Genomic DNA, 26,543 nt, shown 5'->3' with positions numbered 1-26,543 from the left:
ATTAGATATTATACTGTAAAATACACACAAACTGAGTGCTAAGTTTGTAAGCCATGGCTGAGTGCTAAGAGAGGATGAGCACCTGTCACTCCCAGATTTTTAGCCCCTCAATTGGCCGTGTCAAGAGTCCCAGAATGACCTCCCTTGGGAAACATACAATCAATTCCACCCCTCAATCACTGACCCCAAAGCCCTAACAACAAACACCCCAGTCGCAGCCCACAGCCTGTAGTCTCAGCCAGAACACACATGCTGCCAAGCTGTATCAGAGGCTCTCTCATTCCTTTCCTACGGACAGAGGTGAGAGATGAGGCCTCAAGCTGAGTGACCGATCGATGTTTTGATCCTCTTGCTGCTCAGACCGCACAAGACTTTGGGATCTGCCTCCTGGATGTTCAGGCACATCAGGCTCAGTCGAGCTCCCACTCGGGACACAAACTCCATCTCACCACACAGAAACCTTCTCAGCTGCAGTAAATCTAAGGAGAAAGAAAATAGAAGTAGCCCACTGATAAACTAACATTCCATCCACTCACCCAGCACTGCATGGCAACATAAGACCCTGAGGTGGACTGCAGCAGCTGTTTAAGAGATGCTCAGCAATGAAGGACAAGAAGTGAACACTGTAACCAACCAACTGCAGAGAGATTGAGGAAGGCAGAATGCTGGGCTATGAAAACCAATGGTCTCATTCTGAGGGAAAGAGCATTTTTACTTTTTATGACTAAAGTCAGCATGTAAGAATTAAGAGCTACGCACTGCTCACCCAGCAGGTGTACACAGATAGGCACCTACTCCCACTAATACCAGCACCAGCTTTACAAACAAGGAATTTACACCTCACGTGAAAGATGTCATCTCTAGCAGGACAGCACCCTCACTGAGTCACCCATACCACACACTGCAGCACAGTACCACTTTGGTAGCATGCTAAAGCCCTGGGGTCAGTGCCAACTGATAGAGGAGAGTCTCCCAGCAGCACAGTACCCCTTTGCACCCGTGTGGCATTGGGACCAATACTGATTGGTGGAAGATCTCCCTGAGGTGCCGGCACTATGCACACTGGGATCTTGCCAGCAAACTCCAATCCAAGTCTTGATTTGACCTGCTCTTGTCTGATATCAGGATCTTACAGCTTCCTAAGATCACAGATCTGTGTGTTAGGAACCTGGAGAATTGGAAACTCATTCCAGGAGTGAGAATACACCACAAGAAGAAGTTCCGGTTCTCCAGAGAGCTCTCCAGTAAGGACAGGGAAGACATACACACAATTCTCAGGAATCAGCTTTCCAGTCTCTCTCTAAATCAGAAAGAAACCAAAAAAGGCAGATACACTCCCCTTTTCTCCCTCCCCCGATCTTTAACTGAAGTCTAAGAGTGACAACTATCTGCTAAAAATTTTAGCACAAAAATTCAATTTTTTCTGGGATCACTGACAGAACTTGAACATGGCAGCACCACGTTCCTTCCCACAGCAGTCTGACCTTTGGGAGACAGCACGGTCACTTTCCTAACCATAAATCCACCAAGCCATGCCACAGCCCTTCCCAAAGTACATGAATCAACATCCCACACAGCCTGGCTGAAGTCAGAGGACCTTGATTTGTGGATACTGGCAGGACTGACACCCTGGTAATTTCCCCTGGGCTGGCCAAGAAAGGTGGCCTGTGCACCCTCCTCCTCCTCCTGGCTGCTGGGAGGATTCTTCCCCAGCCCTCTTCCATCCAGCTGGTAGGGCGACTCTTTCCTGCCCAGTCAAGCAGCACTTGAGGCTGATGGTGAGAGCTGAGGGCACATACGCACCTGGCTGGGGAATCTTTGAGGGCTTCCTGTCGAGGCTGAAAGCCAGCAGGATGGTCCGGCAGATGGCACGGCTCCTACACAGGCTCCTCAGGTAGCAGGTGACAAGGTCTTCAGGCTCCTCCACACACTGAGGAAGGAACCAGAGTACTGTCAGTGAACCTGTGGAGTGAGCCAGATGGCTACATAGGAGTCAGTGGACTCCCTCTCAGCTGAGGCTCAGGCCCAGCACCACAGCCACTGCCAGAATAAGCCACTTACCCCAGGCCTGGAATTGGCTCCTCCATGCTGAATGAAAATGCTGCCCCTTCTCTGCACATTGCTCTGCACAGCTTTCCACTCCACAGGGCTCAGGCCTAACACTGCAGCCACCTGCTGGTTCTTGCACAGCACCAGAGCCTCACCTGTTCCATCCTCCACCAGGATCCTACAGGCCAAGCACAGATGGACAGAGACAACGGCAAGGTCAGCGTGAAGAGCAGGCACATGTGAGCTCAGTGGGGGAAGGAGGGTTGTGCTCACGCCAAAGGGAAGTGACACAGAGTTTTAACTGGCTGTTCCATCCATGTCATCTGTTCTCAACCAGCCTTCACTGGATCAACTGCTCTCACTCCCCTAGGGTGGTGGTCTCTGCTTCCTCCCACCCACCTCTACCCACTCCCTGCCCCCCGGTACTTACTTGGCACTGGCTTGACTCACTCCTGTGTGCGATGGGCAGGGTGGGCTGTGCCGGCTGCACCTTCCCTGAAGCAAGAGCAGAAATCAGAGCTGGGAGTGGAGGGAGGAGCCAATGCTCCCTGTGCCCCCCTAAGTTAAAGAGCTTGTTAACTGCATTCCCTGGGACAGTGTCTCAAGTGGAAGGAGCCCCCCCAAGGGCTGAGGATCCCTGGGCTAAGGGTTTGGGTGGGACTGAAACCCTCCCACAGGAATGGAGCATGCACTGGGAAGGCAGAGCACAGCCCACCCACTCAGCCCAGAGCCAGCCCAGCCTGTGGCCAAGCCAGACATCAGAGTCACATGCATCTCTGCACCTGGCGGTTTGGGCCCTTTTCTGTTGTGGCGCTATTGTATGTGAGGCATTAATGCTAGACGCTGGGAAGGAGGCTCTGGCACTGGGAAAGGTCAGGAAGCATCAATTTCTCCGACACAGTATTTGACAAGGGCTACGTTCCCAGCGAGCAGAGGGCAGACTCAGTAAGACAGCTAATAGCCTCTGAGCAGAAAGCACATGACTCTCAGGAGGGCTCCCCCGCAATGATCCCTGTGGGCACTTAGGGTACCTCTCTGAAGATGCTGCTGCAGACAGAGCAGATCCATTGCAGGGACAAAGCCAAGACACAGGACAAGTTGCAGAGGATCTGGCCCTGGGACAGGCTCTGAGGCTGAAGCAGCAGGTTGGACAGAAACACCAGCGAGGGAGACGTGGCGGCTATACCTGCAGGACTGGAAAAGAAGAATGTGAATAACCCGCCATGGAGAAAAACTCCCTTGGAGAAGAGTGAGACAGAGCCCAGACTCACTTGGAGGAAAGGAGCAAGCAGGGGGGCGGCAGAGCCAGGATGCTGATGCAGCTGGAGGCAATGTATGTGCAATAAACATTGTGGAACCTGCAACATAAAAAAGCAAACATTAGACGCAACTCTAGGAGGCCCCTTTGTCTGGATGGGCTGGGGTCTTCCTTTCGCCTTTGGCATGGCCCATGGGAGTGGGGGTAGTAGTTCAACAGGAAGAAGGGAGAAAGGACAGTAGATCAGGAAGGAAGGGGGGCAAGAGATGAGAACAGGGAGAAGGATGTGGCCAATTGAGTCCAGGTCAGATCACAAGGCCACGGGCCAAGGTGGATGGTGGCAGGGAGATGTGTACCTGTATGGTTGGGGAAAGGGAGTGTCTGAGTCTAGATCTGGGCTGACAGCTGTTCAGGGACGTACCTGGAGATTTTGCGCTGCAGGTTCTGGAAGAGAATCTTGGCCCCGGGCAGCAAACCCCAGAGATGCTGAAGGTAGGCAACTGCTATGTAAACATCCAGCACAACAGAGGAGCCAGGAGCAGCTGAGACACTCAGCTTCACACTGTGATCCCAGGGCAGGAGGGTCCCTAGGCATGCAGAAGGACAAGGACACAATGAGCTCACTAGCTGCTGCTCTATCCCACTCCCAGCTTGCCCTGCTACAGGCTAATTTCAGTAGCCCTACCCCACACACCAGCCAGTACCTGCTCCCCACAATCATACATTAGCGCCCCCTGCTTCCTCCTGTACACATAGGCCCATGCACCTTCCCTCCCCCACATTCACCTCAAGACCAACTACCTTTTCACTTGCTCCTAACACACCCAGGGGACAGAGTCCTGGTCCCTCCACCACACAAAACGGGACACGGTGCCCCAACCCCACACATGTACCAGGGCAGAGCACCCCCTTCCAGGGCACACACAGGCACCAGAGCAGAATGCCCCATCCCATCCCTGACACACATACACACAATGGACACAGCAGCACCGACACCCGTCCCCAGGGCATGGTGTCCAACCCTGGCATGCTCAAAGGCACAGGGTGGAATTCTCCGGCCCTCTGACACACTGACAGGGCTGCAGTACCCTGGCATGCTCCCCCTTCCCCCTAGCATATGCACGCAGAATGGGGCTTAGTGTCTTATCTCCTCACAGTGCAGAGGGGACCAAGCATCACCAGAGGCAGACGTGCTGACCTTTCTGCCGCCGCATGCTGCAGGGTGCAGAGAGCTTTTCATTCCCAGGGGAAGCACACAAGGTCCGCTCCACTATCTCACCAGAGAAAGAGACAAGGGAGCCTGTGAAACTGAGAGCAGAGCAAAGAATGAGGGGCTCTGTCCTGCCACAGAGACCAGAGGCAGAGCCTGATGGCTGAAGAGATGCCCCACTCTGAGGTTCCAGCAACGGAGGAAATTTAAGGCACAGACACTTCAGCACCTTCACCTGAGCTCATCTGTCCCAAGGCCCTCTGGACATCGTCAGGGCCATGACCACACCAGGGAATTACGTACACAGTGTGAATTCTTTGGGCCTCTTGTTGGTGTTTGTGTTGGTTGGTGTTTGTGTTGGTCCATGTTATGTGGAATGTTGTCTAGCCTAGGAAGTGATGTGGCAGAGCAACAGATGAGGGTGTGTGGCAGGATAAGAGCTGGGATAGGAGAGGTGAGGGCAGGGTTTTAAGTGGGGCGCGGGGGATTTATGACAGCCCATTGCAGCGGAGGCACCACTGTTGTTCAACAACCCTACTTCACCTGCCTTCCATCAGGGGCCTATCCAACTCAGCTATACTTTGCTTCTGCACCAGCCAGACAGTGGGCTAGGAACACAAGCTTTCAGCATGTAAGATTCTTATCCATCTCACCCCATGAGCTCCCCCATTCACAGGGAATCCCTGAGATGACAGTGGGTGCATATAGCACGTTTGAAGGTCAAGACAGAGTGGGAAGCACATTCTGAAGCCCTCCCCTGAGGGGACCATGCACCAGCCCCTTCCCAATAAACCTAGGAGAGGGCCATAAGCTCAAGGGACTCAAGACTGCAGCTGCCATGGTAAGAGTAAAAGGTCTTTAGCAGCTGATAGGGATAAACCCCACCGGGAGATGCCACAACTCTCAGCCACATTATAGACAATGTGTAGTGAGGCTAGCATACAGCAGGATGCAGTACACCTGGCTCCCACTGAGGGACTGACTCCTGGTGCTGCAGCATGTGGGCTGCAAACAGAACTGGAAATACAGGCTTCAGATCAATCCTACACCCACAAAAGCAGAGTACATGGTTCCCTGCACACACTTCCTTGCTGCTGGATCTGGAGAAGCAGGAGCAAAAGCAACAAGAAAGTAGGGGGAGGGAGGCATCAGAGCCTGGGGTGTGGTCAGGGAGGAGACATTCTGAAGGCAAGCCCTAGTAATTTAGCTAAATAAGGTTTTGGAAAAGCAGAGGATTTATATCCCCAAGTTAGAAACTGGGCAGGTGTGGAGACAGGAGGGGAAAATCGGCCTTACTGTAGGAGCCTAGTAAGAGCTTCATTGCACAGACAGACCAAGTCACTCCATTCATATTTAAACACACTTTGAATAGATCAGATTCCAGCCCCATTCAATAGCATTTGAACAGGCAGCAGAAGGTAGCACTCAGTATTTCTGACCACGACATTCCCCACCCCCAATCTCTGAGAGGGATTCAGTGGAGACTTCTTGCACCCAATTCCACACCCCCAACAGCCCAAACTGTTTTGGGGTCCCATTCGGAAGGTATCTCACTTGTGATCTTGTCACATATTATACGGTAGATACGGTCAGGCCAGGCCAGCACTTACATATGAGGAAGATTTCCAAAGAAACCCCACTGCACTGCAGGGGTTAGCGCAGGTAGCTGAGTAAAGTGCATTCCTAACTAGGAGCCAGCATTGACCCCATTTCCCAAGTCGTGGTCATGTCTCAGTGACCCTAACACCACAGCAGAAGAAGGACCAACATACCTGTTGCTTAGTAGCTCTGGAATGGAGAAGACTGTCTGCCCTATTCCTGCCCACTCTGACCCTGGGATCACCTGGAAAAGGAGGAGATACAGATTTAACAGGATTACGATATGCACCCACCACCGATATGGACCAGCTCTACCTAAGGCCCATAATCACATCCATCCTTGAGGTCGTGAAGCACAGAACTGTACAAAGCTGAGAGGCTACCACTCCTCAGCATTGGTTTCAGGGCAGGAGGGCTTGGGGGGGTGTTTTCTTCACTTCTGCGAGAAATGCCAAAGCCTGCCATGGTGCCCATGGGTGTTTGTATGGTCTCCTGACCCAGATCCCCAGGGAAGAGCTAGTCACCCATGGAAACCCAGAGCTATAAGATGCTGCATACCTGGGGCTGAGCCAGGCAGGAGATCCAAGTCTCATGCTGTAGGTGCCAGGTATCTGAAACTAGCAGGCACGAGTGGCAGCCCGACTGGTTCAGAAGCCTCCCTTGCAACGGCGAGAGACAAGGCTGCTCAAACACCCCGAAGTCCTGTGAGAACAACAGCACAGGAGGCACATCAAGGGAGGCAGGAGGAGAGATCAGCAGGGGAGAGGGCCCCAAGCACAGATGGAAAAAGAGGGGCCCAGGGAGCAGTAGCAGAAAAGCCCTTACAGAGACTCCCGAGGATTTTGGTGTAACACATGGCAAAGCAGATTACCCTGCCCATGGATCAGAGGCAGCAATATGAGCCCCAAAGCTAGAAGGTGCTTAGTCTCCTTTGCTGTGACTCTTTGCCTTCCAGGGAGCCACTGCTGAGTCTGTAGGTGGCGCAAGGGACAGCACCATCCTGGCCATTCCGGCCATTCCATTTGTCATTCAGGGAAGTGGATGTGTCACTAACAGCACAACACTGAGTCCAGCAGGACATTGGCTTCCCCCTCCTCCAGCAGAGAAGGGGTTAATGTGCTTCCCTTAACTCTCTCATGGCCACAGTGAGAGCAGGATTTCAATTGCAGGAGATGCCTCTGGTGAGCCAAAGTGTGACAAGCTATTCCGAGAGTGATGAAAAGACGAGGTGGGGGTGAAGAGCAAGCCCCAGCTCTGGAGTCCCACACTGTGGCAGGGGGCCCGGCAGGGGGCAGCACCAAGGCCCCTCCTTACCAAACACTGGGGCACAATAAGTCGGTACAGCCCATCTGGATGCAGGAATGGGAACCATCGAAGTGATCTCCCCATAAAAAGCAGCAGCACCTGGAATGGGACAAGAGAAGCTGATGAGGGAGGGACACTGGTGAGGGAGCTGGGAGGCAGAGCTCACCATGGTGGGAGTGGGCAAAGGGAAGGGAAAGCACAGCCCCCCAGGGTGCGGGGAGAAGGCAGAGTGCCCTTGCAGGAGGAGGCTGGATTACAAAGGACAGTGGGGTATGCCCTGTGAGGGAGGGGAAGGGGAACACTTGCAGGGCAGAGAGAGAGGATAAGTGGAGCTGTTCCCGGTGGGCTGGGAGGGAACCCCTTGTGTTCACAAACATCAGTGGTCAAGAGACAACCATCCTCCCACTCTCTGTGGAACTGGCTCCCCTGACCCTCAGGTAGGCTCCCCATACCAAAATCCAGCTCACACCCTAACCAGAAGGCCACTTCCTCCAGCCCTTCCTTACCCTCTCTTGTGCCTCGCTTTCCTCCCTCTGATGGTTGGTCTGCTCCAGCTCTGGCAGGTTCCCAATTTCCCTGGGATGCCCCCAGAGCCGAGGTTTGTCCATCCAGAGTACGGTGGCCTGGAAGCTGAGCTGCAGCTCCTGCTCCTCTCCATCTCCTTCTGCAGCCGGCAGGTAGTTGCGTGACATAAGCCCCTCTTTCTGGGTGACCAGGAATAGACGAGACATGCAGCTGGTTCCTCTGGCACTGCTCTGGCCTCTATCACAGCCCTTATCAGAGCCAGCTCCTGGGTGGGTCCCCTCCAACTTTGGCAGCTTTGCCTCTGGAGATCCCAGCTCAACCTTTGAGCTGCAAACATCCTTTTTCCCCAACCAGGGACTGTTATTGCTTGTAGGACCCTCTTGGACTTGCACCTCAGGCGTATGAAGAATCTGAACATCTTCAAAGCAGAATTGCACATACAGCCTGTAGTGAGAAGAGGGGCCAAGAGGAGATATCATCGCAGCTCCAACTTAGTAGGCAGGGAGGTTCCAAACTAGGCCGCCAGCAGGGAGAGGGAGCCTTGGCCAAAGGCTCAGACAGCAGGAACGGATGGAGTGGAGGCCTGCTGAAGACCGCTGGACCTAGTGTATCCAGGACAGACTGAGATGGTGGGTTTGTCCCAGACAGAGAAACCCACCTTGTGCAGGCAGCCTGGGAGATGCACTTAGGCACTGAGATATCCCGTTAATGGGCAACTTTATAAATACCTATACAGATGTGGAACTGCAGGGGTATTTCACCACTCAGGGGCTTTGTGATGCAGGAAGCACAGACTCAGTGTCAGTCTGGCTCTGCATTTGACACAGAGAAAGAGGGACTAGATGAGAACAGGAATGGCCCCCTCAAAACAGCAGCCACCAGGAACTTGAATTCCACAGAGAAACTGTGTGCGTGTGTGCAGGAGTTAGGTGTGTGTGTGGGGGGGGTGATTTAATGGGAGCACATGTTGGTGAACTCCAGAGGCTGGTGCCAGAGGAGGAAAAACCAACAGCCACAAGGTTCAACAGCATCAGAGGAACCTTCAAACACGTCACCAGGGACCTGTCTAAACCATTGCATGCTCAGGTAAAGGACAATGGCAGACACGCATTTCCACTACTCTGGGACCGAGCGAGTGAGGAGGAAACAGCAAGAGCAAGTGAGAGCACAAGCTACGGAGCACTGGGCTTCTCCCCCACTTACTTCTACCCATCCAAGGCTTCAGGGTGACTCTCCCGCCCAGCCAAGGGTCTGGAACTGCTCTCCAGGCTCTTGGATTATTCCCCTTCGCACTATGCACCCAGCTGTAGGCACATGACACTGTGGTCCAGGCTAGGGGATCATTTCCCACTTATGTTTAACTTCTTTACTCCTCCCTTTGGGAGGCTAAGGCCTTATGCTCCTGGGCACAGGATAAGGGGCACTTGCCTTGTTTCTGTGCCCCTCACATGTTCCAGGATCCACAGCTGCTCCCAGGAGGGAAAGTCACTTTGAAGGAATCGCTCTACCACAAGCTGGTAGGTTTCCACCTGCAAAAGGGACCCTGCAAACATACCAGAGAAGAGCTCAGCCAACAGACAGGCAAAGCAGAGAGAGCAAGCTCAGTGTTCTTGCTCCCAAACCCAGCAGGTAAGGTAAGGAGAGAGCTCAGCGCCCCCCACCCCCACCCACCCCCTAGGGTCAGCAGGCAAAGCAGCAAGAGGCCAGGATCCCCCACTAGAGCGGAGTGGGCCACACCTATGAGAGCTGTGTCAGTGAAGGGACTCCCATCCCTGCGGGAGATCACACAGGGGATCGAATCACTCTTGTCCCGCAACTGAAGGGAGCCGCTGCTGCAGGAAGCTCTCAGCACCCCCAGCAACACCTGCAAAAGAAAGGAAGCTGTGAAAAGAATCAACCAGTCCTCAGCTTGAAGGGCATGGGATTGAAGTGTCTGTAATGGAAACCATTTTTGACACCATCAGCAACCTGCCACCACCACCTCTTTCATTACATCCCAGGCACGGAAAGCAGGGTCCACCCCAACTGGAGGTACGCACATGTCAATCAAGAGGAGAGGAGCCCCAGCCCCACCCTCCAGGCATCATGGTGGGAGGAAGGAGGGGAGCTCCTGTATGTCAGATTACAAGGGGAGTTTAGCACGTACCATTCGGGGTTGGAAGCTCTCTGCTGAGAATGTATCATAGGACCAAGCCAGTCTGCGATTCAGCTCCTGGGTGCCCATGTGCTGGGCCTCCAAGGGGGACAGCAGCTGCAATGGATTAAAGGCTTCCTTGCTTCTTTGCTCAGCCATATAGCGCAGCAGAGAAAGAGGTGGGGCCTGGCATGGGGGCTCCAGAGGCTGATACTAAATGATACAAAAAGCAAGAAAAAAAATGAGTCTCCTCCCCTCATACAAACAGGGAGCTCAGGGAGCAGGGCCCCACCTGCTGCAAGGGACAATGGTGCATTTCTGCTAGGATCTCATGATGAACATCTCTCACTGGCGCCTTAGAAGTCACCACAGCGTTCAGAATGGGGACAAGAAACTTCTCGGCTACTCCAGGGCCTCGAGACACAGAGTGGATGAACAGCTGTCGGCGTCCAACAAAACAGCAAAACCTGAGAGGAGGAATGATACAGGTGTTAATAGCTCACCCATAGGACCCCCCCCCCGCCTCCAGCAAGAGGAAGATTTGCTTGTGCTTAACTGGATGCCTGCTACCTGACACCACCAGTTTGTCAGTCACCCAAACAATCTCCTCAGGGCTCTGCCAGCCTTCACTTTGTTTTGAAGGTTAACCAAACAGCACACCTCAATCCTCTTTGAAGCGTTCCCCTGTGATATCCAGCTCCTGTCACTGGACACACTCAGAAATTAATAGTTTGCTGTCCCCAAGGGAACCGTATATAATACACAAAGCTTGACTAGTAAAACTTGGGATCATCACAGCACTGAGATACATTTATAATGAAAACAACCCTCAGTGTATTATCAAAGACTAAGATTTAAGAGATAGTAAGGATAATGGAAACAGAAATGGTTCCATATAAAACAAAAACATAAAACGCAAACCTGGGTCCACACTTATCAATGTTTACTTTTCCTATTTAATAAAGTAGATTTCCCCCCAAGGATCCAGTCTTTTTCAGAGCCAGCTGGTTTTCAGTCTAGGGACCAGATGTCCCAATTTTATAGGGACAGTCCCAATATTTGGAGCGTTTTTTTGTTTGTTTTTAATATGGACTCCTATTACCCCCCACCCCCATCCCGATTTTTCACGCTTACTTTCTGGTCACCCTATTTCAGTCATACCAGGATCCAAGCATCCAACCCACTCATCAAGGGGTTTCCTCAGTGAATGAGCAAAACGTCTCTGTGCATTCTATTTATGTTCTTCAAAGTTCATTCCTACCCCGACAGGGCAATGCCCTGTGGTTTAGTCTCCAGTGTGTTCCCATCCCCATTTACTCTGTATGCAGATTTGGCTTCCATTGTATTGGCTTGCAGTGCTTAATTTACATAGCCACATGCGAGACAGGTGAGTCAATGTCCTTTGCCTGACTCAAAACCTGTTTGCCAACCCTGCCTTGAATTAGACATTAAAACATGTGTAGTACATATATATAACTTCTTAAGTATCATTCATGCATATATCAAACAATGTTTATGAGGATCAGTGTGATCCTGGCTTTCATTTAAGACCTCATAAGACATTCTTTGTAGACAAATACTATGAGAACAACGTGCTAGGTACAGTGTTTGTCAAGCCTGATAGGAGTTGCTGTTACAGGACAATGAAGCCTTTGCAAGCTGGGGCCAAGGAGCCTTTGTATCACAGTTATGTATGAATGTAAGGTGCAGGCATGAGACTAAGGAAAATATAGGAAGGAAATATGGTGGTAGAGAGGGAGTATGTGAGGGGCGGGCGTACTTAGGGGACACAAGAGGGAGCAAAGAGAGTGCAGATGGAGAGAATGGCAGCTCCCTAGAACCCAGAGGTTATGAGATGGCAAAGTGGAAACCCCCTCTAATCAGAGGACCTATATATAGTAAGGGCCTTTAAGGTTGAATTTTTAACATGCAATGACCCATGTATAAGTTGGGTATGTGTGGCTCCCCTCTGAAGGCTCAAAAACCAGAAGGCAAATTAAAGAATTCCAGCTTTTCATTGTTGTTGTTTTTAAATACACGTTGTGATTGGGAGGTCTAACGTGATTTTTTAATGCCTGGAGTTGGCAATACTGGCCATAACAAGATCCATTGGCTGGAAGTTGAAGATAGATAAATTCAAAGGTGCAAGTTTTTAAACAGTGAAGGCAACTACCCAGTGGGACAGCTTACCAAGGATGCCACATCACTTGAAATCTTTAGATCAAACTGGATGTCTTTCTAAAGGATATGCACTAGTGCTCAACCACAAATTATTGGCCTCAATGCAAGAATCTATAAATCAACCAATCACCATCACTCCTAATTTGTGTGCTGCAATTGCATTGGTTGGAATGAGTGAGCAGAAGAGACTATACACTACGCTGTGACCTCTGTACCTTGGGGGAACACCCTGTCCCCCATGTTCATCCTTTTAATATGTTTTGTGTGGTATCCAATGCAAAGTTTTTCATGTCGGGTGTCTTTGGAAGGCTCATGATATACTGAGCATTGTAGTTACAGTAATGTTATAGGTTGTAATTTCACATATATAGTTATGAGACTGAAAAGGTGTCCTCATGGCTTAAAACAAGCCCAGACAAAAACTCTCCAGGAGCAGAGGCCCAGGCAAAACTCTCCAAGAGCAGAGGGGCAGTTCAAACCTCATCAAGGCATGTATGGGACAAACCCAACCCATCCTCACAGGAACAAAGGACACTGGCCTAGGCAACAACAAAGGATCTGTTGGAATCCCGAGTGAGTCACCTCCCTTCCCTTGGTCAGTTTGGGACTACGATGAGGTAATGCTCACCTGATTCTGAAGGGCGGAGGGGCAAAGCCAAGAGGGAATAAAGGACATAATAAAAGGGAGACACGTTTGCCATGCTCTCTCTCTCTCTTCTACCTCCATCTACAGACACCACCACCAAGCAACTGAAGCACTGGTCAAAGGGGAGAGCCTGGCTGGCAACCAGCCAGCCTGTCGTGAGCAGCATCTAAGTTTGTAAGGGCACTGAAAGTTTTAAGATCCGCTTTGAATGTGTTTTGCTTTTATTTCATTTGACCAAATCTGACTTGTACTTTGACTTCTAATCACTTAAAATCTATCTTTTGCAATTAATAAATTTGTTTATTCTACGCGAAGCAGTACATTTGGTTTGAAGCATGTCAGAGACTCCCCTGGGGATAACAAGCTTGGTACATATCGATTTCTCTGTTAAACTGACAAACTCATATGAGCTTGCAGCGTCCAGCAGGCATAACTGGACACTGCAAGACTGAGGTTCCTAGGGTTGTGTCTGGGACTGGAGATATTGGCTAGTGTCATTCGGTTGCACAATCCAAGCAGCAGCTGGCCAAAAGTGCTCACTCACGGAGCTGGGAGCAGTTACATGCCAGAGGCTGTGTGTGAACAGCCCGGGAATGGGGGTTCTCACAGCAAAGCAGGGTAAGGCTGGCTCCCAGAGTCGAGGATTGGCATGACCTAGCAGATCACTGGTCCAGATAACACCAGGGGAACATCACATGCTCATCAAGCATTCTTATTCGTAGATCACTCAATTATCCACACACAGACAGAACACTATGACCGAACTGGCTCCATGCTTGTGTCTGAGGCAACAGGACTCCCTCTCCCGCCAGCCACCACTACCAACCCAAACATTAAAAAACTAGGAAATCCACATAAGTTGTGTCAAACACACTACGCAGAAACAAGTCCATGTGCACTTTACCCTATTCATCCTCCATCACCTTCATAAACAAACACTCCACTAAGATAACCTTAACGATGGCCTTGTAGTGATGCAAGCGTAAGATCTGAAAAACGGGAAATGTGAACCAGCCTTCTTCACCCATTAGAAACAATTTCAAGCCATCAGTGACCAAAACCCACTAGAATACTTTACTTTTGGTTGCAGTTCAGAAATTCTGGTAATCTCTAAATCCACACAAAAAGGATATACTTAAATTCATAAATAGATAAACAACATGCCAAAAGCCAACAGGAAAGGAAAGATGGGTGAATGGTTAGAACCCTAGCCTACGACTTGGAAGAACTGAGTCCACCACAGGCTTTTTGTGTGACTTTGAGCAAGTCACTCATCCAATAGTGTGGTAAAATGAGGGTAATAGTACTTCCCTACCACTCAGATACTACTGTAAAGAGAGCCATATAGGTACAGTAGAACTGCAGAGTTACAAACACCTCAGGAATGGAGATTGTTCAGAATTCCGAACAAAACATTATAGTTGGTCTTTCCAAAGTTTACAACTAAACATTGACTTAATACAACTTTGAAACTTTACTATGCTGCTATCCCTTTATATTTTTAGTAGTTTACATTTAACATGATACTGTACTATATTTGTTATTTTTGTCTCTGCTGCTGCCTGATTGCGTACTTATGGTTCCAAACGAGGTGTGGGGTTGACTGGTCAGTTCGTAACTCTAGTGTCCGTAACTCCAAGGTTCTACTGTACCTAAAATAGAGAGACTGTACACCACTGTTTGTTAATAAACCATGTACGACTAAACACTTCACATACCAGCAGTACGCATTACTAACATACATACAAACCTCAAAAAACAGATTATAGAAATTCAATTGAAAAAACAAAGGTTACTGCAAGAATGTCTCTTACTACATTTTAATATTACAGCTTCCATAAAGTACAATATAATTAGAGGTCTTGAGAATACAGATGATAAAGGGAAGATTGGGAGTATCACAGTGGTATGTTTATTATACATACATATTTTTTTAATTAAAGATACCCTCACCTATAATCTATGAACTTCTTATACCCCCCCAAAATATCACTAAATTCAAAACCAACAAATCTTTAAAAGTAAGGACAGGACTACAAATATCCTTAATTGTGTGAATGTTTTTTAAAACAAGACTCTAGGTAAGAAATGAGCAAAACACTGAAGATTGTAGCTAGCATCAATTATAAGGTTGTTTTAAGAAAAGCAGTACTTGTGGCACCTTAGAGACTAACAAATTTATATGAAGTGAGCTGTAACTGACGAAAGCTTATGCTCAAATAAATTTGTTAGTCTTTAAGATGCCACAAGTACTCCTTTTCTTTTTGCGAATACAGACTAACACGGCTGCTACTCTGAAAGGTTGTTTTAGCGGAGGATGTGATAGATATGTATTGAATGGAGACAGATGAGGACTGCACTTTCTGTAAATTGCTGTGGATTGGCTGCTGCGTAGGGTGTCTGACATAACTGCATGTTATATTTTTTAATATTTGGGTTGGCAGTTGTACTTGAGCAATCTTAACTGTTCCAGAACAAAAACCATGTTATGTAACAGAACCCAGGAGTGACTCACAGAAACCAACCTACAACTTCCCTGGGAAAGAAAAGTGAAGCAACCAGTGGGTAGGCAGAACCATCAAGGACACAAAGCGTGTGGGGTGGAAGGGAAGGGGGGCAGAGATTTGTCTGGCAGGGCTCTGAATGGCCTGCACAACCACTTCCCAATGGGATTGGGGAAGGAGTGTCCTCACCTTTGCTCCAGCATCTCCAACAGGCTCACCAGCCACAGATAGAGTGGCAGACCTAGGTTATACTGGAAGAGCAGTTGCATGTAGAGATTTCCAGAGGAAGCTACAGGCTGGTGGAAGGTGCTGAGCCTTGAGAAACCCTTGAGAAGGACAGTGCTGTGCAGACAGGCACCAAGGACAACAACAAAGGGGAAAGAAGCCAGGGGCTTCTGCAGGAGGTGGACATCTCGGAGCTGAGAGACACAAACACATGACTTAATAGAGAGAAAGTGGACACTCTGCTGGCCCTCCCCAAAGACCCTCTCATCCCGCACAAAGCCCTTTGTTACTCCATTACATTTCTCATCAACCCCAAGGGGCATTTCATTGATGTGCTGCCACCTATGTGGGAATCAGGGGAGCAAATAGCTACTATCAGCCACCTCTGGCCAGGCCCAGGCACAGCCATATCCCTGATTTAGCTGGGTTCTGGACTACCCCCCTGGTTGACCGAAAGATTTAGAGTACTCCTGCCCCCACCCTACACAACAAGCTTGCTCCACACACCACCGTCCACAGGTCTGTGCCTCAGCCACCCCTATCCCCTGGTGTGCTTCAGCTCCCAGCCGCATCACCTCACCTCCACGCATGCTCCTGGTCGGAGTCCACGGGCAGAGTTCAACAGCTGCTGGTAAGCAAGGCACAGACAGATCTTGTTATCAAGCTCGTAGAGACCAGCCTGGGTGTTTAGTACTCGGGTGATAATCCCCTGGAGAAGGAGCACAGAGAAAAATAGTGCATTTACAAAGAGGGCACTAGGGCCTGGGGGAAAATGTGATTGCATAGTGCAGACGGCGTCCATGGGCCCTGCAGGGCAGAAGCTGAAATTCAGGGGGAGGTGGATCTGAAAGCAGGTATAGGGTGCAGGTGAGGGATAACTCCTTACCGTGTAAGACAGGATCTTGGACTCTTTGGCTGGCACTGGCAACTTCTCATCTGTCAGCTCCAAGGGGAGCTGCACAGCAGCCTTAGAGGAAACTGGCTGAATTGGTCCTCCCCGCCAGGCAATTTCCAGAGGCTGTTCCTTCACCTGCTCTGCACAGTAGGGCAGGAGGCAGGAGGAGACGCTGGTGACGAATACCTTGTGCCCCGATGCCTTCAGGCTGGACACACTCAATGCTGTCAGCACATAGCCATGGCCCAACTGGAGCATGTGGTGCCAAGCTAGCTGGGGCGGTTTCTAGAGCAGAGAAAGCATAGTCCACATTAGCATGCCCTGCACTGGAGAAGAACGTTCCCTGCCATCAGTGTGTCCCTAGAAACACAGGCCAATATCTTCCCTGCCCCCAGGGCTGTACCACACTCCAGCCCAAGCCCTGAATCTTGCTGGGGCAGTGGAGTGGTGTATCACCTCAATGGTGGCTGCATTTCTGCAGGTTTCAGTGATCCTTCTAAGCAGTTTATCTAGTGCTATGGGACCCTTTGGGATGGAAGGTACCAGAGATATATAAGATCATTGTGAATAATAAAGGGATAAATAAGAATCAAGATGGGAAAAGGCTGACCTCGTGGCAGGGCCTGAAAAGCACCAGCACACGAAGCCTCAAGGACTCACCTGCACCAGCACTGGAACACAAGCAGCAGAAGTGAAGCACTTCAGAAAGAGGAAAAAGAACGTCTTGTGGTGGATGCATAGGAGGGTGCTAAGTCTGGCCAGCTCACCTGCCACATTCAGCTTTGCTCTTTTCTGACATGGAACCCTACGGGAACTTGGGGGCAGGGGAGTGAAGGGGGGGAGGAGAGATGGAAGCAGAATTTAGAACTAGGCCAACAACTAAGCCAAGGACACATGTGGTGCAGCATGCTACTCGTGGAAGGAAAAGGTCCCAAAGGGGTAATGTGGACTCTCTCTCTTCCTAGGGACGGGGATGAGATTTTCAAAAACAACAAGCCATACAATTCTGTAATGGGTCTCGGGCCACCCCAGACTGAGAGTCACCTTGTTACTCCCTGGCTCTAGCGAGAGGTAGCCTTGCTCATGGTGGCTGGGTATTAGCTCCCTACCACCACCCGCCTGTTATCCACTTAAGCACTCTTCTCCAGGCTATGCCAGCCCTGTCTTCACCTTGCAGGTTAACAATAGGTGCACCCCAGTCCCCAAGAAGCATTCCCCTGTGATATCCAGCCCCTGACACTGGCAACTCACAGAAACCCAATCCTCTGCCCCTAAAAGAGCAGTGTGTCCCAGTTTACCTTAAATCATCGCTCCAGTATACCACACAAAACTTGTAATAAAACAAGGTTTATTTGAGAAATAATAGAAACAAGAAAGAGTGAGGAATGCAAAACAAAATTATGATAAGGCGTTTAATTACATGATCACCTACAATTTTCCACAGGACCGTTACCTCATTCAGTGCACAGGATGGATGTCAAAGGGGCTGAATTATAACTGCATAGGCATAAATCTGGCATTTCCTGACTTTCAAGTGGCTGCCTTTGCAACTGAAATAATGTTCTTTTAATTTTTTTTTACATGTAATACACAGTGAGAATATTAAATTTTATGTTCTATCTGACAGAACAAAAGGAAAATTCCAGAGTCAGCAACAGAGGATTACAGTGGAATTCTGGGTAAGAGATGTTATTCAAAGATGGAGATATACAGCAATAAGAAAAAGACTAAGAATACAGACAGGAGAAACTTTTTAAAAGTTGTGTATGTTACATCTTTATTGTTAAAAGATCAAAAGAGTCTAGATTATCATAAAACAGATCTCTGCTACTTCAAAAGTTGACTTGACCCAAGAAGTGTGGCATGCTCTCAAACAAACAGGAAACAGTTATAAAGAACAGGAAGAATCTGGCAAGATGATCAGGCACCAGTGACCAGCAGACTAATTTAAAGCTGATATGGATAACAGATAAACATTTAAACATGCAGACATTAGGTTTCTGATTGGACATTTTGAAAGTGACAGAGATAAATAACATTCTGTATTTATCAAGAGATCAGGGGTCTGAATAGGACAATGTGGTGAGGTGAACTTGAAACTGGATAAGAGAAAGGATGGCCTTGCATTTAAAATTATTGGACAGAGGCTCAGGACATCTGAGTTCAGTTCCCTACACTGCCACTGGCTAACCATGGGACCTTGGCTAAGTCACCTGACCTCCCTATTCCTCAATTCCCCATCTGTAAAGTGGCAAGCTCTCACACTCTTTGCTTAACTTGTCTAGATAGCTCTTCAGAGCAGGGATTGTCTCCTACTAAATGTACATAGAGTACTTAAGACAATGGGACCTCAAATCTTGGTTGGTGACTCTAGGTGCTACTGTGTTACCAAAAAATTATTACAGTTGCTTGATTCGCTAATAACATTTCAGATTTTGAGGAAGGAGAAACAAGAAAAATCTGCAAAGAACATCACTTGGACAAAAGAGAGTTGGGGACTCAAATGGCTGACCACCATCACGTCGCAGTCCCCATCAGTACCTGGCCTGGGCTGGGGAAGCTAATGATCCAACCGGCAGATCAAATTCGGTAATGAATCCTGGTCACGTACCACCTGAGGCATGTTGCACATATGCTAAGAAGAATCAAAGAAATCTGAAAGATCCAGGATCAGGTAAACCCTAAAAAACTTGCCAAAGTTATGCGTTGCCACTAACTACCTTTTCTGAATCCAAGAAAAGAAAAAAGAAAAGAACCCATGAGCAAGATCCAGAGAAGAAAGGATTGATAGCTGCCTGCCATCTACAGTACCACCATGAACCAAAGGCGTTGGTGAACATGTATTCATCTCGAGAAGAACCATAACAAGTTGCTGGAAAATTTCATGCATATTGGTGTCGTCTATCGAAGACTCCTTTTATGCATGTGCTTTTATGCAAATAACAAATGCTCGTGTTAAGCCAAGTTCTCAAGAGTACATACTTTGGCTTATAAAACTTGTATATGACTTAAATGGACAATTTGTCTTAGTCACTACTAATACATTTCAACTTCATTGTTTAGAAATATTTTTAAATAATTATACGACTAAAGTAGCTAAGACACACTGGTGTGCTCATTACAACCGCAATATAAAGATCTCCTGATAGCCTGCTCTGTTACAGCAGTAAAACCTACTAATGACTTATGCAAGCTGTAAGTAAACAGCTTTTTCAGAAGAAAAGCTAAGATTCACACAGCCTACAGCTTTCTCTAAAATACAGAAAAGAAAATATGCCCTGTTGAATGACTAATGTTTTAGCTAAAACAATTACCACTGCTTATAAAAAAATGTTTAAATTAGCCTGATATAGAATATTTTAACTGTGGTTCACTTACTGGTGAAAGTCAAAAGAAACTATAAGCTTCTGACTTATTCTTTATATTTGGTGTAATTAACCTATTGGTCTTTGTGAAAGAGATAAAAGGTTTCACAAATACATACCACTTACCTAATGATGTAATCTGAAATTATAAACCTGAATTTGTGTTTATTAAATTTATTGCTTAGTTTCCAAGTTTATAAACTTTAAAGATTATTTGGGTTTAGATGACAGACATTCTGATTAGCTTAAATGGGCCTTTACCTTAATTACCAATCTAATAAGGTTCTGAATTGTGATATATATTAGTTCAATATTTAAATTTAGAATTACCTACCAACAACTTGTGTCTTTGATTACTGTGGTTCACTCCTCCATAGAGCTACCTGTTTGTGTTAAATTCACTATTTTAAATGAGCTGTCACTTAAAATTAAATGCATTATATTTTTTCATCTTCATATCTTTTCTATTTCCTAAGTTTTATTTTGGTTAATAAAATCTATGGAGTCATGAAAGTTTGAATCTGTACCTTATCCAAATTATGCAAACCCAACACATTTTTGGAGTACAGGTTATTCATTGATTAAGATTATTTAATATACACATTTTATACTATATCCACTCAATTGTTCTCTCACACATTTAGCATGAATCTGACCCAATCAACATCTCCCTGAACAGGCCAGGTTCTTGCTGTGATGCAGGGTGAACCTGTGACAAATGGCAGTAGCAACAGATGCACATATTGAATTAAGAGTATTGAGTGTTTACCTGGTGCTGAGCAATTGTGCAACTGTTGCTGGGTAGAAGACAGGGATGGTGTCAACCACTCTCTTTGGTCGAGGATCCACTGGCACCGGGTCTGCCAGGATTTCCACATATCCAGCTGAGCCCTGACTTGTCTGTGGTATGTATGCCCAGCTGGGGAAGAGAAACAGTAGCTCCAGCCACTCAGATTCAAAATGCAGGAGCTAAACCAAAAAAGAAAAGGTGCTGCAATTTGATATATATTCACAATACAACTCCAGAATTAAGACACTTACAGCATTAGCCCAGCCTTCCCGTCACACAGCAAAAGCTCTCACAGCTCATTTTAGAGCAGGGATCAGTTCCCAGCAAGATGCACATTTTGCTGCTCCCCAAGAAGTGGCAGTGATTGATCTGTAGAGATATAAACCCCTCTTTGCTCCAAGAGGACCCCAAACTATATGTAGCCTTGTAAACTCCTATGTAATTTTACTCCTGACGGAATTCGGTGCCAAAAAAGTAAAAATTCTGTGCCAAAAAAATCTGCATATTTTGTTTGTCAAAATACCACAATATAATCACACCATTTTCAATTATTTTGACAAATAAAATATGCAGAACTTTGAAGAATTTTAAAAATTTTAATTTTTTGGTGCGGAATTCCCTCAAGAGTACCAGGGTTCTGTGTGGCGCAGCCTGGCTGCAGGCAGCTCAGTGGGGGTGTGTGGGTGGGATCTGGGTACAGAGGGGCTCATTGTGGGGTTCTGAGTGCAGGGGGGAATGGGACTCTGCAGGGGAGCCCAGGTGAAGGTGGTTAGGGCTCAGTGGGGGAGAGTCTGGGTGCTGGGGGACTCAGCTGGGGGTCTGGGTGCTGGGGGACTGGGGTTTCATAGGTGGGGGGTCAGGGTGCAGCTGGTTGGGGCTCAGTGGGGTGGGGGTCCAGGTGTGGGGGGCTTCTGATGAAGTGGGTGAGGCTCGGGGGGTGGGGGGTTGGGTGCAGGAGGGCCCGGTGGTGGTGGTGGGGGTGTGCGTTCTGGGTGCAGGGAGCTCCTGAGGCATGGGGTGAAGCTTGGCGGAGTGGGGGTTCAGGGGACTCAAGGGGTCTGGGTGATCCCGAGATCGGGGGGCTCAGTTGGGTAGGTGAGGCTCAGCGACGGGGGTTGGTCAGACAGAGGGAGCAGCTCCTTGCACAGTGACACCCTCACCCCTCATGGCTGAGGAGTGATGGAGCCAGAAAGTGCAGGGAGGAGTCATTGTACGGGGAGCTGCTCTACCTGTCCGTCCAACCCCTGTGCATCTGGTACCCCTCCCGCCACCAACCCCCCCGCCAAGCCTCATCCCTGCTGCACCTGGAACCCCCACCACACTGAGCCTCACCTCCTTCACCCAGACCCCCCCGCCAAGCCCCCCTTTCCCCAATTCAGAGCTTCCTGTAGCCAGGGGAGGTTTCTGTGGGTTGATCTGACCAACCCCGGCAGCTCTGTTGGGAACTCCATTTCTGTCCTCCTTCCTTCCCCCCACCATCCCGGGCATCCCCAGACACACACACCCCCTTTCCTGTGGTGACTTATGTCTCCCCCGGCTGCCCAAACAGACATGCCGATGCTGCCGGGAGGGGTGAGTGAGCACTGGTGCAGCTTCTCTTTACTTCCCCCACAAAAAACATTTTTCTATGGGAAGCAAAGAGAATCTGTGGTGGGACATGTTTCTGCACATGTGCAGTGCCACAGAATTCCACCAGGAGTAGCAATTTGCTGGGCACTAGGAATAGCATTCCCTGGGCCCAGGTTTCTCCCCATCCAGGGTATGGTGGCGATTCATTTACAGCCATTTAAATTTTGGCAGTGCTTGGTATTTCCAGACCATATTTCTAATCTTTCTCTGCCTTCACCAGTGTTTGAAGCTCATCCCAATGCTGTGTTTTCTGCAAATATAATTAACATGCTCTTCCCCCATTCTTAGATTATTTATAAGTGGCAAAACAAAAAGACCTGGGCCTCCATCACTAGTGTCACCCCTCCTCTCCCCAATTCCAGATGCTGCCATTTATCTAGACCTCTTTTATTCAAGATCCTCCAGGCAGGCCTCAGCAGAGTAGCACCCCATCCAAGCCAAGATTTCATGATACACTGTATCACATGCTTCACCAAAAGCTCAGCATAATTCCCCTGTTGCAGTAATTTTAGCTCCACAGCCTGTAATTCAAGCAAGCTTACCACTGTTGGTCCCATCAGTTTCTCAGAGTCTCTCTCTCCAAGTGTTTGTGCCATTATTTAATTAGTAACTGAAACTACATTTCAATGGTAATTGACAGGATCAACCTTCTTCCCCTGCCTCTTTTCTCCAGTCATTCCCTAGTCCAGTAAGTTTGGTAGTTAGCTCTTTAGCAATGAAAGGTTTGACAAATTTCACCCTTCCTCCCTGGCATTTGAACTCACTGCCTTCCCCTCGCAAGACGCATGTTTGATCTCCCAAGTTACACAATCTTTTGCAAATTGTTTCAATCCTCCTGCTGTCCGCAAGGTCCTTCAGAAATGTTACCAAGAGCTGGATCCCTCAAGCTGCCTGCTGCCATACCTGACAGGGAATTGAACCAGTGTTGTCTTGCACATACAGGTTGCCATCCATTAGCTTCTCTTTCCCCTCCTGCCTTCTTCCATCGGTCAGGTAGCCAATCAGGATTAGGTGAGTCCGTGGCAGAACACTCTGTTTGGGCAAGATGTCCTCACCTTGGTGAGCCCATTTCTTGAACTCACTTGTGCTCCAGGTCATGTGACTACAGCAGGGTGTGCATTGTTGGCACTGGAGATCAGAGATGGAGATGAAACTGGAGAAAAGGGAAGAATGATAATATGAAGGGATGAGGATGAAGCTGGGGAGGGAAGAGGGGCATTTAGACATTTTGCTGCAGCAGGTCAGGCTCAGCACACCTTAAATGTTGTCCTCTGAGAGATTGTACCACCATATGGGAAGTCTTGGTGAATGTACTCACTTCAATGGCATGACACAGGGCTCAACACTGAAATGGCCACTGTGTCAGGAACACAATCTATTTCCACATTTACCCTGAGAGCACATTTACCCTTGAGTACCTCAGAGGAAGCACGACCCATTTTGGACTGTGGTCACATGGCTGGGCACACACAGAACTTATGGAGAAATATTTTGGAAAAGAGACTGAAAAATATACTCATCTGAACAACCTTCCTAGGAGACGTAGGAGGGCTTTATCCCACAGTTTAGGCAGAATGTTAATGGGAGATTCCATGAGAAGACCAACGAAACTGCGTGGAGTGAGTGATGTGGATGACTCTGTAAGGGGCACTCTCCTTTCTAAATCAATACTGATCCCATTTCCCCAGCAAGATGCTTGGAGGTGCTGACCAGTAGCTAGAAGAGTAGCTGACTGTAGTCTCTGTGCTGCTTATGGGGAGACAGATCAAAACAATGCTGCCAACCTCAGAGTTAAATCTTCATCTTAACAGGCCTTGCTTAAAGGATGTGAGGCTGAGAGATGCCAAATCAAAGAGGTCTCAGGTTCTTCTCTTCAACTTTAAGAATGTAGCCAAGCTTAATGTATCTAAGCTTAAACTAAGAGACTTGATAAAGAGAAATTTTGCATACCACCAGATACTGTTAACGAGCGAAGATGTGCCCAATATTCTACAATGCTGAGACTGATCAAAGCACTAAGTATGAGCAACATGGGCAGCACCATCAGTTCATTCCCAACCCAGCTGGTTTTAATGTGTGTGCCTAGCAATAACAATACCACAGACATAGGCCCTGTCTACGTTAGGGAATTTCAGAAAAAAAGTTCCCACCAGTGTCAACACCAGCATCAGCAACATTGGAAGCTCTAGTGAGACAGTGCTCCAGCTGTTTTCAGTACTTGCACCTAGCAGTTAGCTGACAGGGTTTTGGAAAGAGCAGTGATGTTGGAATGTTGTTTACACTAGAGCCCCCACCGAGTGCAGATGATGTGCTGTTATCAGCACTGTAGAGTCATAGGGACTTAGGACATGTCTACACTACAAGTGCTGCAAAGGCACAAAAGCAGGTACGTTGCGTAGCACTGTAGCATAGACACTCACTACAGCCACAAAAGGGTTTTTTCCACTGGAGTAGTAAATCCACCCCCCTCTTCCATCCACCTAGCTCAGGGGTGGACAAACTATGGCTCACAGGCTGGATCCAGCCCATCAGGGCTGTGGATCCGGCCCGCGGTTTTGCCACCCCCGTGGCACCGCGGGGGTAAGGAAGGCTCCCTGCCCGCCCTCGCCTCACGTCACTCCCAGAAGCGGACAGCACCATGTCATAGAATCATAGAATCTCAGGGTTGCAAAGGACCTCAGGAGATCATCTAGTCCAACCCTCTGCTCAAAGCAGGACCAATCCCCAATTTTTGCCCCAGATCCCTAAATGGCCCCCTCAAGGATTGAACTCACAACCCTGGGTTTAGCAGGCCAATGCTCAAACCACTGAGCTATCCCTCCCCCCTTCCATGGAGGAGCAGGGGGCAGAGCATGCTGCCCTCGCCTGCAGGCACTGACCCCTGCAGCTCCCATTGGCTGGGAATGGGGAACTACAGCCACTGGGAGCTTCAAGGAAGGTACCCGCAGGTAAGGGCAGCACCCAGAGTCCTCTGCCCCACCCGCTCCCCCAGGGGCTACAGTGCTGGCTGCTTCTGGAAGCGGCATGGGGCCAGGACAGGCAGGGAGCCTGCCTTAGCCCTGCTGTGTGCCGCTGCCACCCCGGAGACACTCAAGGTAAGAGGAGCAAGGCCAGAGCCCACACCCCGAAGCCCACACCCCCACCCCCTGCCGAGCCCCGTCCCACACTCTGCACCCCTCCTTCACCCCAAACCCCTGCCCTGAGCCCCCTCGTACACTCCACACCCCTCCTGCGCCCCAACCCCTTGCCCTGAGCCCCTTCCTGCACACTACACCCCCCCACACACACCACCTCCCGCACCCCAACCCAGTGCCCCAGCCCTACATTCATGGCCCCGCATGCAATTTCCCCACCCAGATGTGGCCCTCGGGCCAGAAAGTTTCCCCACCCCTGACCCTAGGTGTATGGGCCTAGGTCAAACTAACTCCGTGGAACACAGAAGCAATACACCTAGGCAGTCCTAACTTTCAGGGCCAACCAAGTACTGTCCTTGGCCAGTCATTCAGACCCAGACCTTGTGAAATAGTCATTCCAGTTCAACGCTGTTACAGCAGGCCCTGGACCTGCAGTTCCCCACGTGCAGCAGGGAGTTGGGGATGCTCCGCACAGAGGCGGGGGAAGAGTAGGGATCTAATTTCCAGACATGCCGGGGGGGGGGAAGGAGGGGGGTGGCGAAGGAGGGGGGTGGCAGCAGCTGGGGGTGGCACTGACACGAGCCCCGCCAGGGCACTTTACATACTGGGGACGCTGAGAGCCGCTGAACCAGACTGTAAAGCCCGGATATGAGGGAAACCGCTTCAAGCCCCGGGGGTTCGGCAGCGCCCCCAGGTCCAGCCCGGTGCCAGGGCCAGGCGGCGCGGGCAGGAGGGAGCGCGGCCGAGGCGGGCCGGGACCCGCTGCCACCCCGTTACCTGTAGCCCAGCGGGAGCTCCCCGCTCCGCCCAGCCCACGTGCTCCGCAGGCACCGCGTCACCGAGTCCGCCAGCTGCTCAGGGCCGCCGCCGCCGCCCGGCCCCACGAGGTGGAGGGTCTCGCAGACGAAGGCCCGGGCCGCCCGCAACCACCGCTGCTCCTGGGGGAGAGACGGGAGAGCGTCAGGGCGGGGGGAAGGGGGGGACAGCGCGCGCCGGGGGGGGGTGGGGGGGCGAAGCGCGCGCGGGTCACTTACAGCCCCACCCGGCTCCTCCATGCAAGCAGCGCGGGTCCCGCCTGGCCAGGCGTCTCCATA

The 26,543-nt window shown here is 49.5% G+C and overlaps 1 protein-coding gene across 1 annotated transcript; it reads right to left on the bottom strand.

Annotated features, from left to right (window-relative positions):
• Positions 1-26,543, bottom strand: CTC1 (CST telomere replication complex component 1). Its single transcript, XM_077822985.1, has 24 exons — positions 26,484-26,543; positions 26,227-26,387; positions 23,219-23,468; positions 20,666-20,865; positions 17,192-17,336; positions 16,523-16,816; positions 16,217-16,345; positions 15,601-15,830; positions 10,373-10,547; positions 10,093-10,293; positions 9,684-9,810; positions 9,375-9,489; positions 7,928-8,390; positions 7,431-7,520; positions 6,675-6,818; positions 6,290-6,360; positions 4,506-4,615; positions 3,729-3,894; positions 3,321-3,407; positions 3,081-3,243; positions 2,480-2,544; positions 2,062-2,227; positions 1,804-1,930; positions 1-479 (listed from the first exon to the last, which is right to left on the bottom strand). The coding sequence occupies exons 1-24, from the start codon at positions 26,502-26,504 to the stop codon at positions 316-318; spliced, it is 3,864 nt and encodes a 1,287-aa protein (XP_077679111.1). The 5' UTR covers positions 26,505-26,543; the 3' UTR covers positions 1-315.

Source organism: Eretmochelys imbricata, chromosome 1 (genome assembly GCF_965152235.1).
Source record: "Eretmochelys imbricata isolate rEreImb1 chromosome 1, rEreImb1.hap1, whole genome shotgun sequence".
NCBI classification, from domain to species: Eukaryota; Metazoa; Chordata; order Testudines; family Cheloniidae; genus Eretmochelys; species Eretmochelys imbricata.
This window is presented reverse-complemented; position numbering and strand designations above follow the sequence as displayed.

Bases quoted from the DNA above. Each gene is read 5' to 3' on its own strand.
- CTC1 (XM_077822985.1), bottom strand. From the start codon at position 26,504: ATGGAGGAGCCGGGTGGGGCT. The intron at 3,895-4,505 runs GTCAGCACGTCT...CTGCATGCCTAG, and splicing joins CAGCATGCGGCGGCAGAAAG to GGACCCTCCTGCCCTGGGAT. The intron at 2,228-2,479 runs GTAAGTACCGGG...CTTGGCCTGTAG, and splicing joins GTGAGTCAAGCCAGTGCCAA to GATCCTGGTGGAGGATGGAA.